The 14,815-nt window shown below is 42.2% G+C and overlaps 1 protein-coding gene across 3 annotated transcripts in view; it reads left to right on the plus strand.

Moving 5' to 3' along the window:
- Positions 1–14,815, plus strand: part of RCBTB1 (regulator of chromosome condensation (RCC1) and BTB (POZ) domain containing protein 1) — a 52,028-nt gene that overhangs the window by 20,298 nt on the left and 16,915 nt on the right. For all 3 annotated transcript variants that reach the window (XR_001361506.1, XM_014537194.1, XM_014537195.1), the window contains 4 exons: positions 2,459–2,566; positions 2,960–3,102; positions 4,712–4,902; positions 12,206–12,332. Coding sequence is in view for 2 of the 3 variants with exons in the window: in XM_014537194.1 (XP_014392680.1) it covers positions 2,459–2,566; positions 2,960–3,102; positions 4,712–4,902; positions 12,206–12,332 (569 nt within the window). In the remaining variant the exon portion in view is untranslated. The remainder of the gene's footprint in view (positions 1–2,458; positions 2,567–2,959; positions 3,103–4,711; positions 4,903–12,205; positions 12,333–14,815) is intronic.

Genomic DNA, 14,815 nt, shown 5'->3' on the forward strand with positions numbered 1-14,815 from the left:
AAGCTCCCAACTGCTCCTTTTTTTCTTTTTTTTTTTTTTATCCTGGGCCAGCTTTAGCTCTGAGGCCTCGCTGCTAAAAGCTGGTTTCTGGCCTTTGTTTTTCCTTCTGTATTTGATACAATGTTGCGGTCCGGCTGGCTGAAGCCTGGCTGACTAACGCAGGTTTCTGGGGTTTTGTTTAGCTTCTATATTTGCAACATAGTTGCTTAGAGTTGCAGCTGAGAGGCCGGCAAGTCAAGCGGGGAACGTTGGAGTCTGCCATCACTGGAGCAAGCAAGCCTCCCTGTTCGCTTCAGCGCATGGCTGCCGGCTGCCATCTTGGCTGACAGTTAATTTGCATAAGGATATGCTGATGAGCCAATGGGAAGGGTAGCGGTCGTACGCTAATTACCATGTTTCTCTTTTATTAGTGTAGATGGCTGCTTAGTGTTCCTTGTATGGGTGACCAGAGCTCTACTGATAGACATTTCAATTGTTTCTAATATTTTGTTGCTACAAACAATGTTGCACTGACTTTCTGTGTAACTCTGTGTGTGTGTGTGTGTGTGTGTGTGTGTGTGTGTGTCTTTGTACACTTAGGCAAGGATTTCTATAGAATAAGTTCTCAGAAATAAGATTTCTGGGTCAGTGAGTATGTCATTAAAATTTTTGATGTCTATTGCCACATTTATCTCCAGAAAGTTCAAACCTGTTGCACTTCTGATATTGAAAGTGCTTTTTAACCATATGTTGCTAGTACCCAAAAGTCCATGTTCCCTTGTTCCCCTCTGTCACATCGCCCTGAAAAGCCCTAGCTGCCCTGGTTGGTGTGGCTCAGTTGGTTAGTGTATCTTCCCATACACCGAAAGTTTGCAGGTTCGATTCCTGGTCAGGGCATATGCCTAGTTTGTGGGGTTGATTCCCGGTCCGGGTGCCTACAGGGAGGCAACCAGTCAATGCTTCTCTCTCACACTGATGTTTTTCCCTTTCCGTCTCTCTAATATCAACAAGCATGTCCTTGGGTGAAGATTGGGGGGGGGGGGAAGCCTCAGCCAATTCTTATTTGCCCTGCATTGCCGTGGGGCGTGGTACCACCACACATCTTGGGTTTCTAATTTGATTTAGACCCTTTATTGTTCCTGGTCAATAGTTTTTCCTATGTCTCACGCTGGCTATTCTAAACTTCTAACAGTCCTGTCACACCTATGCCCAACCCTGCTACTTTCAGCTGATGACTCCCCTTTCACTCCACATCTCTATCACCACATTCTGTCACATCCCCCTCTTTAATTTAGTTCCTATCCATTCCCTCTCTCTTGATCCCTCTGCCACTATGTTGGTTTGGAATGCCATCAGAGCTCACCTGTTTGCTAAAGAGAGACCAATTTATCTACTGACTAGAGTCCTGGTACATGAGTTTATGCATGGATGGGGTCCGGCCAGCCCGCCCTGATTGGGGCCAATTGGGCCGGGCCAGCCAGGGGGAGGGTACACGGGAGGTTGGCCGGCCGGCCCTGCCCCCGACTGGGGTGGGAGGGGTGGTTGGGGGCGGGACTGGCCAGGAGGAGGGGCTGCAGGCAGTTGGCGGGGCCAGCCCCGCCCCCTGGTCGAACTCTGGTTGAACTCCTGATTGAGGGGACAATTTGCATATTACCCTTTTATTATATAGGATTGGTCTTCCTGCCTCTTTCTTCCTTCTAACACACTCCAGTTCCCCTTCATGCTGCAGCCAGCATGATCTTTCCAAAATGAAAATTTAAGCATATTAATTTCTGTTTTTTAAATATTTCAGTGAAAGACCCATAGAAGCATTCCACTTTCCCTGGTATGTGTTTTAACACTTTATCCCCTTGGCCCTTACCTTTCCTTCTAGTCTTTTCTCCTTCTACTATCCCATGTATGTCAGGCCAGGCCCACCTACTTGTCTTCTGAACCTGCCTCCAACACATTCTGTGTCCTCCCCCTGGAGTGCCTTCCCCCTCATCCATCATTCAGCCCTGCCCAAATCTCCACTTTCTCAAAAGTCTTTCCTTCACTTTCTTTCTGTAGCCAAATCCTTTCTCCTCTCTGCTCCTACAGTGCCTAGATTATATCTCTGTTATAGCAATTGCCACTTGGCTACAGAAAATTTGCATAGTTCATCCCCCCTGTTAAACTGTGATTAAAGATGCATTCCTAGTACCTTTCACAAGGTCCTAACAGGTAGGTGCTTAATAATTGTTAATGAACCTCAATTTCCTCACGTGTAAAACAAAGATTAATGACTTGCCCAAGATTATCCAGCTAGTAAGTTATGGAGTAGGAACTGATGCAAAATTCTGTTCATTCCCCACCCCTAAAACATCTATTTGGAGATCAGTGTAGGATCACACAGAGTAGAGTATGGATGTTGGAAGTGAAAAAAGTGTAACTGATTTGTTTATCTGTTCCCTCTTATTAGCACTTTTAAAAGCCCATTCTCTCCCTTTTTCTCTCCAAGGTGTATGGCTGGGGTTACAATGGCAACGGTCAGCTGGGCTTGGGAAACAATGTCAATCAGCTGACCCCTGTGCGAGTGGCAGCTTTGCACAGCGTGTGCGTGAACCAGGTATGTGTGGTAGACTCTTGGCTGCTGGTCTCCATCTAGCTTCCCTGCTCTGACTTGGAGGAATATTGGAAATTTACTCGTCAATAAATCTTTTAGGATAATACTCTGTCCCTGAGTCTTTCACGTCCAATATTATATCTTCCCTAAATTCTGATGATGAAAAGGAACACCATGGTGGTAGCACATCAGTATTGACGAGTAAAAATAAAGATTGGAAAAACTCAGTAGTCTCAGGTTTAGGCTTTCCTAATGCTGTTTTAATTTTCAGAGAATGTTACTCCACACCTGATGATGAATTGGCATTCTGTAGAAGCTGGCTGTAATCTTTAAGTAGATGTTTTCCCTGTCCTTCCTGTTTTCCTGTTTATGGTAATCATTTAAATTTACTTGCAGATTGTCTGCGGCTATGCACACACTCTAGCACTAACAGATGAGGGCTTGCTCTATGCCTGGGGAGCTAACACGTATGGGCAGCTTGGAACTGGCAATAAAAATAACCTGCTAAGCCCAACACACATCATGGTGGAGAAAGAAAGGTAACTTGGCTGTAGTATGTCTTGGGGTTGTGTGTGCATTGTGGATTTAGGACTGTGTGTGCTGGAGCTGTGGTGTTTGGCTTTGTAACTCTTGTTTATTAACATTCTCATTTTGAACAAAGAGTTGTAGTACCAACTAGAATGAGCATAAAGTTGATATGACTCTTATGAGCTCTCTAAAATAACCTCCTGATTGACAGGCATTAATACATCCTGGTATAATTCCTACAGACTTCTTGTTGCCCATTTAGTAGGGAAGTAAAATAAGGTCTGTCACTATCTTGAAGTACAAACTTTTCTGTTGAGCCAACTAAAACAACATCTAAATAAATGAAACCTGCCCTTGAAAGGTCATTATCTGTTTAAATATTGATTTGATGTAATGTGTGTTACTGGAATAGATGCGTAGTGTTTATTCAGCCAAATTGTGAGGTTTTACTTGCTAAGTTTTAGAATGTCGACTTCTGATTCTGGGTCCCTGCCTAAGAAGCTGTCTGAGAAATGTAGTAACTTTGGCTTGATGTCCATTTGGCTTTGGGTGTTCAGAGTTCATGACCCCTAGATCAGTGCTTATCAGCCTAATGAGTGTTGTGAGCTCTTTTAGGGATGAGAGAAAAAGTTGTATTTGAAAGGAAATTACCATTTCGAAGACAGTATTTTTTTTTTTTTTTGCTACAGTTTAAGCTGCTACAACCGTCAGCACATTTTGTCAGAGTCCACTTTACTCATTTACTTTGGTTTTGTTAGGTCTGATCAAATAATTGAATCAATACCCTCTCCCCTGGGAACTGACTTTTAGGCCACTTCACAGTGGACATTGGTAAGGGATTATACATTTATTAGGTCATCTGGATACCAGATGGGCTGAGACCCGAAATGGTGCCAGCCCATCTGGTACCCAGATGACCTCGTCTATATATATAAAAGCCTAAGCGACCCTTATGACCGAACGACCGGAACAACTGGTCCACTAGTCGCTATGATGCACACTGACCATCGGGGGCAGATGCTCAACCCAGGAGCTGCCCCCTGGTGATCAGTGCACTCCCACAGCCAACCTCCCTCGGCCCCTCCTGTGGCCCCTTCCCCACCCTGGCTGGCCAACCTCCTGTGGCCTCTTGCCCTCGGCCAGCCAACCTCCCCCAGCCCCTCCCCCCAATGGCCAACCTCCCGGGGTCCCTCCCCCCGCCAGCTGGCCCCCCGATAGGCCTCAATTGCTGGCCAGGCCAAGGGACCCCCCCCTTGCATGAATTCGTGCACCGGGCCTCAAGTAAATTTATAACCCCTTACCACTTCGGCCTCGTGTGCGTTCCTTCTTTGGCGACCCTAACAGGTTTCTATTCCCTTTTTCCAAGTTTTCCTCAGTAGTTATGCATTATTTATCTTAGGAAGAGGTTAGGAAGAGAAGTTAGGGGCACTCAGGAGAGGAGAAATACAGTACTCTTGCTCTGATCTTTTGGTTTTGTCTACAGGACATGATAGCGAATGTTTCTCAGTCTTGAGCTATTTTTTGAGGTGTTCTAAGCATGAACTTTTTATTTACTTTGTGTGATATGTTGTGGGCTTTTGTAGTATAGAAGTAACATCCATTTTTCTTAAAATTTTTCAGAGTAGTAGAAATTGCAGCTTGCCACTCTGCCCACACATCTGCTGCCAAGACCCAGGGAGGGCACGTGTACATGTGGGGCCAGTGCCGGGGCCAGTCCGTGGTCCTGCCTCACCTCACCCACCTCTCATGCACGGACGACGTGTTTGCCTGCTTTGCCACTCCCGCCGTCTCCTGGCGGCTCCTGTCTGTAGGTAAGAAAGCTCAGGGCTGTTTCCACCCAGGAAAAATAGTCCTATCAGCTGACCAGTTTGCTTGCATATTTCCTGTTTGCGGGCTTTTTTAGGTTCTAGAATGTTTTATTTTTTATTAAATTTAATATCTTTCCTCAAATTAGATTTGCATAATAAAATTTATTAATATGTTATGAAACATTTTATGGATTATTTTCTCCCCTTAAGTGCTTTCATTTTAATTGAGGTGAAATACATATACATAAAATTAACCATTTTAATTCAGAGTCATTTATCACATTCACAGTGTTGTGCAACCACCATTGATATCAAGTTCTAAAACAGTTTCATCACCCTGAAAGAAAACCCTGTACCTAGTAAGCAGCCACTCTCTATTCTCCCTTCTCCCCCCAGCCACTGGCCAATTTGGTTTTTGTTTTATGCATTTTTCTATTTCGGATATTTTATAATAGCATAATACAATATGCAACATTTTATGTCTGGCTTCTTTTACTCAATGCTTTTGAGGCTCATTCATGTTGTAGCATTTATCGGTACTTCATTCCTTTTTATAGCTGAATAGTATTCCATTGTATATATACACCACATTTCATTTATTGATGTATATTTTGTTTATTGATGTATATTTGGATCGTTTCCATCTTTTAAACATTGTGAATAATGCTTTTATGAACATTCATGTACAAATATTTGTTTGAGTAACCTGTTCCTAAGTGCTTTTATTGTTATACTGGTACTTGATTTATTACATAATTCAATATAATGTTATACAAAATTGAATTTTTAAAAAACTGAAGAACTTGTGGTTTTTTAAGGTGGTGTTTTAATCTTTCTTTCTCCCTTTTTCTTACAACCAATCTCAAATACTTTTATTTTAGAAGGGCATCAAAACTGTGGTGTTTGAAAGGGTAGTGGAATTCAAGGTGTTTTTTGGTTACATAACCTGTCCATTTTCTGAATACTATTTCCTTTAAGAGTTCATTATTGGTTGAAAGTATTAAGCTGTCATAAAGCTGAGTAGCTGTAAGATATTTTAATCTTTTAATGTTATTTCTTGTTCATTTCTGCCTTTTTGCCAATGTATTTCTTCTAAGTTATTCTATTGTTAACATGAAGAGAAAATAAATAGGTCATGATGCCTCGTGTTTGAACATTAGCATAGCTCTTGACCACCAAGGGGTTTGGGTTACTCAGCAATTGATATTGAAGGCTAGTCTTATAACACATGTCATGTTGAGCTGTGTCAGACAGCTGGAGCTGTCCCATCATCAGGTGACCAGTTTTTAGGTCACCTGGATACCAGATGGGCTGAGTCCCAAAATGGCGCCAGGCAGGAGTATGTTTAAGAAGAGTTAAGCTGCTGCTCAACTTAAAGCGAAACATTGAACATTTTCATATATATTTTGTAATAAAGCAAGTTTTACAGTGAATATTGTGATTAGAAAAATTAAGTTCACCATAAATATCCTAGAAGAAAGCAAGCAGTAAAATCTTGAACATTTCTTGAAGCAGTATTTTTTTTCTGATATAAAGCTTCAGGCAAGGGAGTCAAAATAAAAATAAACAAATGGGACAACATCAAAATAAAAAGCTTTTGCACAGCAAAGGAACCCATCAACAAAATGAAAAGACAACATACTGAATGGGAAAACATATTTGCCAATGATATATCTGATAAGGGATTAATATTCAAAATTTATAAAGAACTTACACAGCAACACCAGGAATACAAACAACCCAATTAAGAAATGGGCAAAGGACCTAAATAGACAGTTCTCCAAAGAGGACATACAGATGACCAGTTGAATATGAAAAAATAATCAATGTTACTAATCATCTGAGAGATGAAAATTAAAATGACAATGAGGTATCACCTCACACCTGCCACTATGGCTGTCATCTACAAATCAACAAAAATAAGGGCTGGCGAGTATGTGGAGAAAAGGGAACCCTGTTGCACTGTCGGTGGGAATGCAGACTGGTGTAGCCACTATGGAAAACAGTATGGAGTTTCCTCAAAAAATTAAAAATGTAACTGCCTTGTGACCCAGTGATCCCACTTCCGGGAATATATCCTAAGAATCCTTAAACACCAATCAAAGCATATATGTTCACCCTTATGTTCATGGCAGTATTATTTACATTAAGATCTGGAAACAGCCCAAGTGCTCATCAGTAGATAAGTAGATAAAAAATCAGTGATTAATTGATGGAACCAAGATGGTGGCATAGATAAATTCCAATACTTGCTGCCTCCCACAACCACATCAGTATTACAACTAAAACACAGGACAACCATCATTCAGAACCGCCTGAAATCTGGCTAAATGGAAGTGCCACAACTGGCGAATTAAAGAAGAAAGCACATTGAAACTAATAGGAGGGGCGGAGGCGCGGAATGGGCTAGTCTGACACCCGTGTGTGGCATTTTTTTAATCAGGAGGGATATATCGACTGTGGAGGCCTCCTGTGAGGAGCAAGGAGTCCCAGCATCACACCAGACCCCTCAGCCCAGGGTTCCAGTGCTGGGAAGAGAAGTCCCCTAACTTTGGGCTGTAAAGACAAGTGGGGATTTTTTTTGTGTGGCTGAATGATGAGACTGCCGGAGTCCCAGTAGTCTCTTAAAGGGCTGGTGCATGGACTTACTTGGACGCACTCTCTCTGAGCTCCAGCGTTGAGGCAGTGGCTTGAGGAATCCAAGGACATATGGGGAGGAAAACTGGATTGTCTGGCATCAGGGGTGCTCATGGGATTCATTGTTCCTATGTTGAGACATCCCCAGTCGTAGGGCTGATTTGCAGGTGCCATATCTGAGGCTCCACCAACCTGGCTCACACTTCACTCTGCCCTGGTGATTCCCTGAGACCCCACCCCATCCAATTTGCAGCCCCACCCAAGCTGTTTGCAATGACTATTCCTTATGAATGGCCTTTCCTGGCTCAGGCTTTAGACTTTCCAAAAATCTCAAACAAGAAGCAGCTGGAGTGAGTGTGCCCCAAACCTATCAATAAGAGGCCCAATATTGGCACTAGCAGCAGCCTACCTTGCTTCACAGCTTGGCCTCTCCTGGGCACTTCCAAGCCCAACACAAACACAGCCATCTGCAGATTGCTGTGTAGCTCCTGCTGGGTGGCCCCAGGCAGTGGCTGACTTTGTACCTCCTGGGAGGCACCAGAGCCAGTGCACCCAGTGGACAGCTTCAGACCATACCAGATTACAGCTCTACGCATCCACAAGTGACACATTCAAGGAGCAGACTCAGTGAGCACCAAAGCCCCATGAAGCAAGTCCTGCTCCATAAGGGTGTCTCCTGCACAGCAGCTCTTCCACTGTAGTTGCAGCTGGTCCTCACAGCCAATTGGCCTTTAGGTCATTTCCTCCCAGTGACACCAACAGCAATCAAGGCTCAACTACAACAAGACTGTGCACACAGCCCACACAGGGGTACACTTGGAGTGTCTAACGCAGGTGACTGGGGAAGCTGAGCCACTGGGCTCTGCAGGACACCTACTACACAAGGGCATTCTGCCAATTCCAGGAGACATAGCAACTCTACCTAATATATAGAAACAAACACAGGAAAACAGCCAAAATGTGGAGACAAATAAACATATCACAAATGAAAGAACAGAAGAAATATCCGAAAAAGAACTAAATGAACGGGAAGCAAACAAACTGCTAGATGCAGAGTTTAAAACAATGGTTATAAGAATGCTCAAGGGTCTTAATGAGAGTTCAAGGTGCTTAGTAAGAACTTCAGAGACATGAAAAAGGACCAGTCAGAAATGAAGCATAGACTAACTGTAATAAAGAATAATTTACAGGGATTTAACAGTAGAGTAGAAGATGCCAAGAATCAAATCAATGATTTGGAATATGAGGAAGCAAAAAACACCCAATCAGAAGAGCTAAAAGAAAAAATAATTAAAAAATATGAAGATAGTATAAGGAGCCTCTGGGACAACTTCAAGCGTACCAACATTTGCATTATGGGGGTGCCAGAAGGAGAACAGAGACAGCAAGTTATTGAAAACCTATTTGAAGAATTAATGACAGAAAATTTCCCCTACCTAGCAAAAGAAACAGACTTAAACTCCAGGAAGCACAGAGAGGCCCACACCAAAAACATCATAATTAAAATGCCAAAGATTAAAAACGAAGAGAGAATCTTAAAAGCAGCAAAAGAGAAAAGCAGTTAGTTATATACAAGGGAGCGCCCATATGACTGTCAGCTGATTTCTCAACAGAAACTTTACAGGCCAGAAGGGAGTGGCAAGAAATATTCAAAGTGATGAATAGCAAGGACCTATAGTCAAGATTACTCTACCCAGCAAAGCTATCATTTAGAATTGAAGGTCAGATAAAGAGCTTCACAGACAAGATAAAACTAACGGAGTTCATCACCACCAAACCAGTAATAAATGAAATGTTGAAGGGTATTATTTTTTTTCTGTTTTTTAAATATATTTTTATTGATTTCAGAGAGGAAGGGAAAAGAAGAGAGAGAAACATCAGTGATGAGAGAGAATCATTGATCAGCTGCCTCTTGCAGGCCCCACACTGGGGATCAAGCCCGCAACCCAAGCATATGTCCTGACCGAGAATGTAACGATGATCTCCTGGTTCATAGGTCGACACTCAACCACTGAGCCATGCTGGCTGGGCTTGAAGGGTGTTCTTTTAGGAGAGAAAGAAGAAACGAAGAAGGAATCTAATGAACAAAATAAACTGGTGAAGAAAATAAAGCCAGAAGCATGGAAACATGGAAGAGACCGACAAATCTCAGAGGAAAGAGGGGTGGAAGAGATTAACCAAAGAACTTATATGCACATATGCATTACCTAAGGACACAGACTTATAGGGTGGTGAAGGCCTGGGGTGGGGTGGGAACCAGGTCGAGGGGGGCAGTGGAGGGGGAAATGGGAGACATTTGTAATACTCTCAACAATAAAGATTTTTGAAAAAGCGATGGTACATTTACACAATGGAATACTACTCAGCCATGAAAAAGAAGAAAATCTTACCCTTTGCAACAGCATGGATGGACCTGGAAAGCATTATGTTAAGTGAAATAAGTTCACTCGTGTGGAATCAAATGAACAAAGTAAACTAACAAAATAGAAACAGACTCATAGATAGAGAACAGCCAAAAGCTGTCAGAGGGGAGGGGATTTTCGGGGATGAGTGAAAAAGTTGAAGGGATTAAGCAACAAACAAACTACAGCCCTTCCCAGTGTGGCTCAGTTGGCTTCGTCCCATGCACTAGGAGGTCTCCAGTTTGGTCAAGGGCACATGCCCAGGTTGTGGGCTCGATCCCCCGGTGGGAGGCATACAGGAGTTGGCCGTCAATGTGCTCTCACATCAATATTTTTCTCTCTCCCTCTCCCTTTCTCTCTCTCTTAAAAAGAAGAATAAAACAACAACTTGTAGATAAGGTGATTACCAGAGGGATAGGGCGTCAGAGGAGGTGAAAGAGGATAAAAGGGGGATAAATGGTGATGGAAGGGGACTTGACTTGTGGTGAATACAATACAGTATACAGATGATGTATTATAGAATTATACACTTGAAACCTATATAATTTATTAAGCAATGTCACCCCAGCAAATTAAATAAAAAAGCAAAGAAAAATTTAGTTCACAGATGGGACTATTTGGCCATAATCACATATATGTGTCACACCAAAGCACTCTGTCCACATCTTCAGATTCTCATATACTACTTAACCTGGACCTGTTATAAAAAGCTTCCTCAGGTTTTTGTATCTTAAAATCCTGATCCTGAAAAGGCATCCTTTTTAGAACATCCTAACATTTTTTAATGTTAAGCTTGGAAAAAAATGTGGTCATTGAATATATTACTTTGATGACTTCTTTCCCTCTACCCAGTAAGTCTGAGGTGTTTTTTTCCTCTCAGTTTATTATTTCAGCTGAGCGATAGGAAGAAAGTCAGTTGGTGAATTCACACCTCAGAAGAATATTTCTTCTGTGAAAGAAGGTATACTTGTTGCCAGGAATTAAGAGGAGGAAAGGTGTATTTCAACCCTGACTACTAGATTCAGAAGTGGAGGCATTGATAAGAAGCTCGTTTTGGGATGGGTGAAGTAGCAGTCTAGACTACTGGACTCTCTATCTTAGTGATTTCCCTTTTTTTTTTACTCACTGTTATAGGGTCAAGGGAAACCTGATTTTTGAGAGAGTGTTGACCTTCCCTCCATAGCCAAGAGAGCTTTGCATTATGTGTGTGCTAGGTTAAGGTAACAGGGCTCAGGCAAATGATATTTCCTTGGGAGATTCTGATGATAAAGCCCATGGATAAGTTCATTTGTTAGGTTTAGCCTAGGTTTTAGGAGTTGTCCCTCCTCTAAGCATTCCCTTGGTAACACCAGGCTCCTGAGAGACATAGCTCAGTTATTTGATGAAGTCACCATTCTTATCTTTGTGGGCAGTCAGAACCTGTCTCTGTCCATTGAACCTGCATTCAGTGCTGATGAGAGTCCCTGTTAGCCTTCTACTTGTTTTTCTTTGTCCATGCATATAAAACACAAGAAAGTATTACATGGATTTGTACAAGTGGCTTTATATATTTTTTATTTTTTCTCAGGGGTGAGGGAGCTGGAGAGGGGCAAATGGTGATGAAGTGGGCTGAGGCCTTGGTGATTTTGAAGGGAGGGGGGAGGTTGACAGATTCTCTGCCCCTTATTTATTTAATTTATTTTAGAGAGAGAGGAAGGGAGAGGGATAGAGAGATAAAAACATCAATGAGAGAGAAACATAGATCGCTGTCCCAAGCATGCCCCCTACTGGAGATCAAGCCTGCAACCCAGGCATGTGCCCTGACCAAGAATTTAACCAGCGACCTTGTGGTGCATGGGACAACGCTCAACCATTGAGCCACTCCAGCCAGGCCAAGTGCCTTTACTTTTTTTCCTTTATAATAATAGATCTACCTGTAATCATAACAGCAGTTCTTCTCATCAGGCAATGAGATCACGTTTTTGTAAAACTGTTCCCTTTGAGTATGCATTGTTATTAAGTAAATTTGCTGTTTTTAGATAGTGTGTAGGGATTATTTTTTGTACATTAATTCTTATGGTTAAGAGGGATGTTTAGATTCCAAATACTGAAGAAAAGGGGTTTCTCTATGTAAGAATATGACTGCTTAGTATTACCACGTAATGGTGAATTTGTTTCTTGGGATTCTTTGATTGGAATATAGTAACCTTGATTATCTTTTGAAGTCTATTAAATCTTGAGTATGTTTCCTGAGTTTTTTGTATTTATAATGTGTTTGTTGCCTTCAGAGCATGAAGATTTTTTAACAGTTGCAGAGTCCCTGAAGAAAGAATTTGACAGTCCAGAAACTGCTGACCTAAAGTTCAGAATTGATGGGAAATATATCCATGTCCATAAAGCTGTTTTGAAAATCAGGTATTTTTGCATGAGCTTGAGACATCAATAACCTTCTTTTCTTTTTATAATATCTGTTCCCTTGTTACTCCATAAAATGGGGACTAATAAGAAATAGTCTTGGCAATAGAGGGAAATCACACAGCTTCATATTTTTGCAGATAGCCTCAATCCATTCATTATTGAAGAGTTTTGCATGCACACGTGTGTGTGCATGTGCACATGTGTCTTTTTTAAAAAGCATAATGTAGTAGTATAAGTATTTGTCTATATATTTTTTTATAAATATATTTTAATTGATTTTTTTAGAGAGAAAGGGAGAGGGATAGAGAGATAGAAACATGAATGAGAGAGAAACTTCCATCGGCTGCCTCCGGAATTGAGCCCACAACTCAGGTATGTGCCCTGACCTGGAATTGAACTGTTGACCTCTTGGTTTATGGGCCAACGCTCAACCACTGAGCAACACTGGCCAGGCGGTCTATATTGTTTTTAAATGAAGGATCTTGTGAATATTTATTTCCATCAAAAGCCTTATTTACATGGTCAAAAACCCCCATAAAAGATTGTCAAGGAAAAGTGTATATATGCCTCCTTTTGCTGTTAATTAAAAATTTATTTTTCTCAAGCAGAAAACTCTGGAATGGTGGTCTTCTGGCTCGAGGGACATCTAATTCCCAATTAAAGAAGTGTTGTTTAGTTATATGTCAGGAGTTCTTTGTATAAATGTGAGGGAACTTTGTATTTATTAGTAATTGTTTGGACTGTTGCTCACTAAGGCTGCCTTTACAGAGACCAGCGCAAGCAAAGTCAGTCCACTGAGAATTAATCTGGCCACTTACATGTCTTTTTGTAAATTTAGTCAAAAAACTATTTACAAAATAACGTTAAAGGGAATTGAAAAGTCCATATATCATTCATTACTTAAGAGGTAAATATCTGCACCAAAGTATTCATTGAAAGATGACCTGGAAATGTTTGTGTCTGTGAACGTGTGGACAACCAGTCTATTCCTTTCATGTATAGTTTTCTGACCCATTTTATCTACTGTTCCTTGCTTAGATACCCATTTCTTTTTACATCTCAGATGAAGTAATTTTTTTAAAATATATTTTATTGAGTTTTTACAGAGAGGAAAGGAGAGGGATAGAGAGTTAGGAACATCGATGAGAGAGAAACATCAAACAGCCGCCTCCTGCACACCCCCTACTGGGGATGTGCCTGCAACTAAGGTACATGCCCTTGACTGGAATCGAACCTGGGACCTTTCAGTCCGCAGGCCGACGCTCTATCCACTGAGCCAAACCAGTTAGGGCAATTTTTTAGGCAAATGGCCATTTTCTTTTTAGTATTCTGAATGGATTTTGAAAGTATTTTGTGTTTATTTATACTGTATCTCATTTTAAAAGGATTTTAAAAGATGGTTTTTTAAACCTATAAAGTATGTCATACTTTAAGAAAATCTATATTCAGAAATCAGTTCCTGAATTTATGGGTAGATTTGTACATGTTATACAATACATATTTCAAGAAAACCCCTTAGGTTTTCTTGAAATATGTGACTATAAGTAAACTAGTGTCCCAGTGCACGGATTTGTGCACATTGAAGGAAATTAATTAGAATAAATATTTTAATATTGCTATTCATGTCTTGCTAATGAAAAGAAAACAGATTCTACCGAGTCTACTATCTTCTTACTCCAGGACTTCTGTGAGGATCAAATGAGATGAGGTACAGGAAAATGCTTCACAAAAATTTGGATAAACTGTAAAATATTTGCACCTGGCTATAAAGCAAGTCAGGTTCCTGGGCTGAAGAAACTCCAAGGAGGCTAGTTGCTATGTGACGTCATTACCTGGCACCCACAGCAACTGTTTCTGGGCTGGGCTAGGCAGTGGGCCGCATTTTGTGCCAAGGGTTCTTGGCAGCGTTGGCTGCTGTTTGGTGGGGTGTTGCTCTGGGGTGGTGGCAGGGCCTGTGTCCCACTTGGGGGAAGCCGATTGTTGGTTTGTCAGCACCAGGTCCGTGGTGCCATTTATTTTTAAATGGCCAGTGTGCGTCACGGTAGCTCCTGCGTTGAGCATCTGCCCCTGGTGGTCAGTGCATGTCATAGCTACCAGTTGGATGGATGGACACAGCCTTTTATGTATATAGACTAGAGGCCCGGTGCACAAAAATTTGTGCACTCGGGGAGGGGGGAGGGGGGTCCCTCAGCCCGGCCTGTGCCCTCTTGCAGTCTGGGACCCCTCGGGAGATAATGACCTCCTGGCTTAGGCCTGCTCCCGGGTGGCAGAGGGCAGGCCCAATCCCTAGGTGCAGCCCCTGGTCGGGCTCAGAGCAGGGCCTATTGGGGAGTTGGGGCGCCGCCCCCTGTCATGCACAGAGCAGGGCGGATCGGGAGGTTGCGATGCCACCCTCAGTCACGCTCAGGGTAGGGCTGATTGGTGGGTTGGGGCACCGCCCCCTGTCACACTCAAGGCAGGGTCGATGGGGAGGTTGCGGC

This window comes from Myotis brandtii, unplaced genomic scaffold (assembly GCF_000412655.1).
Source record: "Myotis brandtii unplaced genomic scaffold, ASM41265v1 scaffold174, whole genome shotgun sequence".
Lineage (NCBI taxonomy): Eukaryota > Metazoa > Chordata > Mammalia > Chiroptera > Vespertilionidae > Myotis > Myotis brandtii.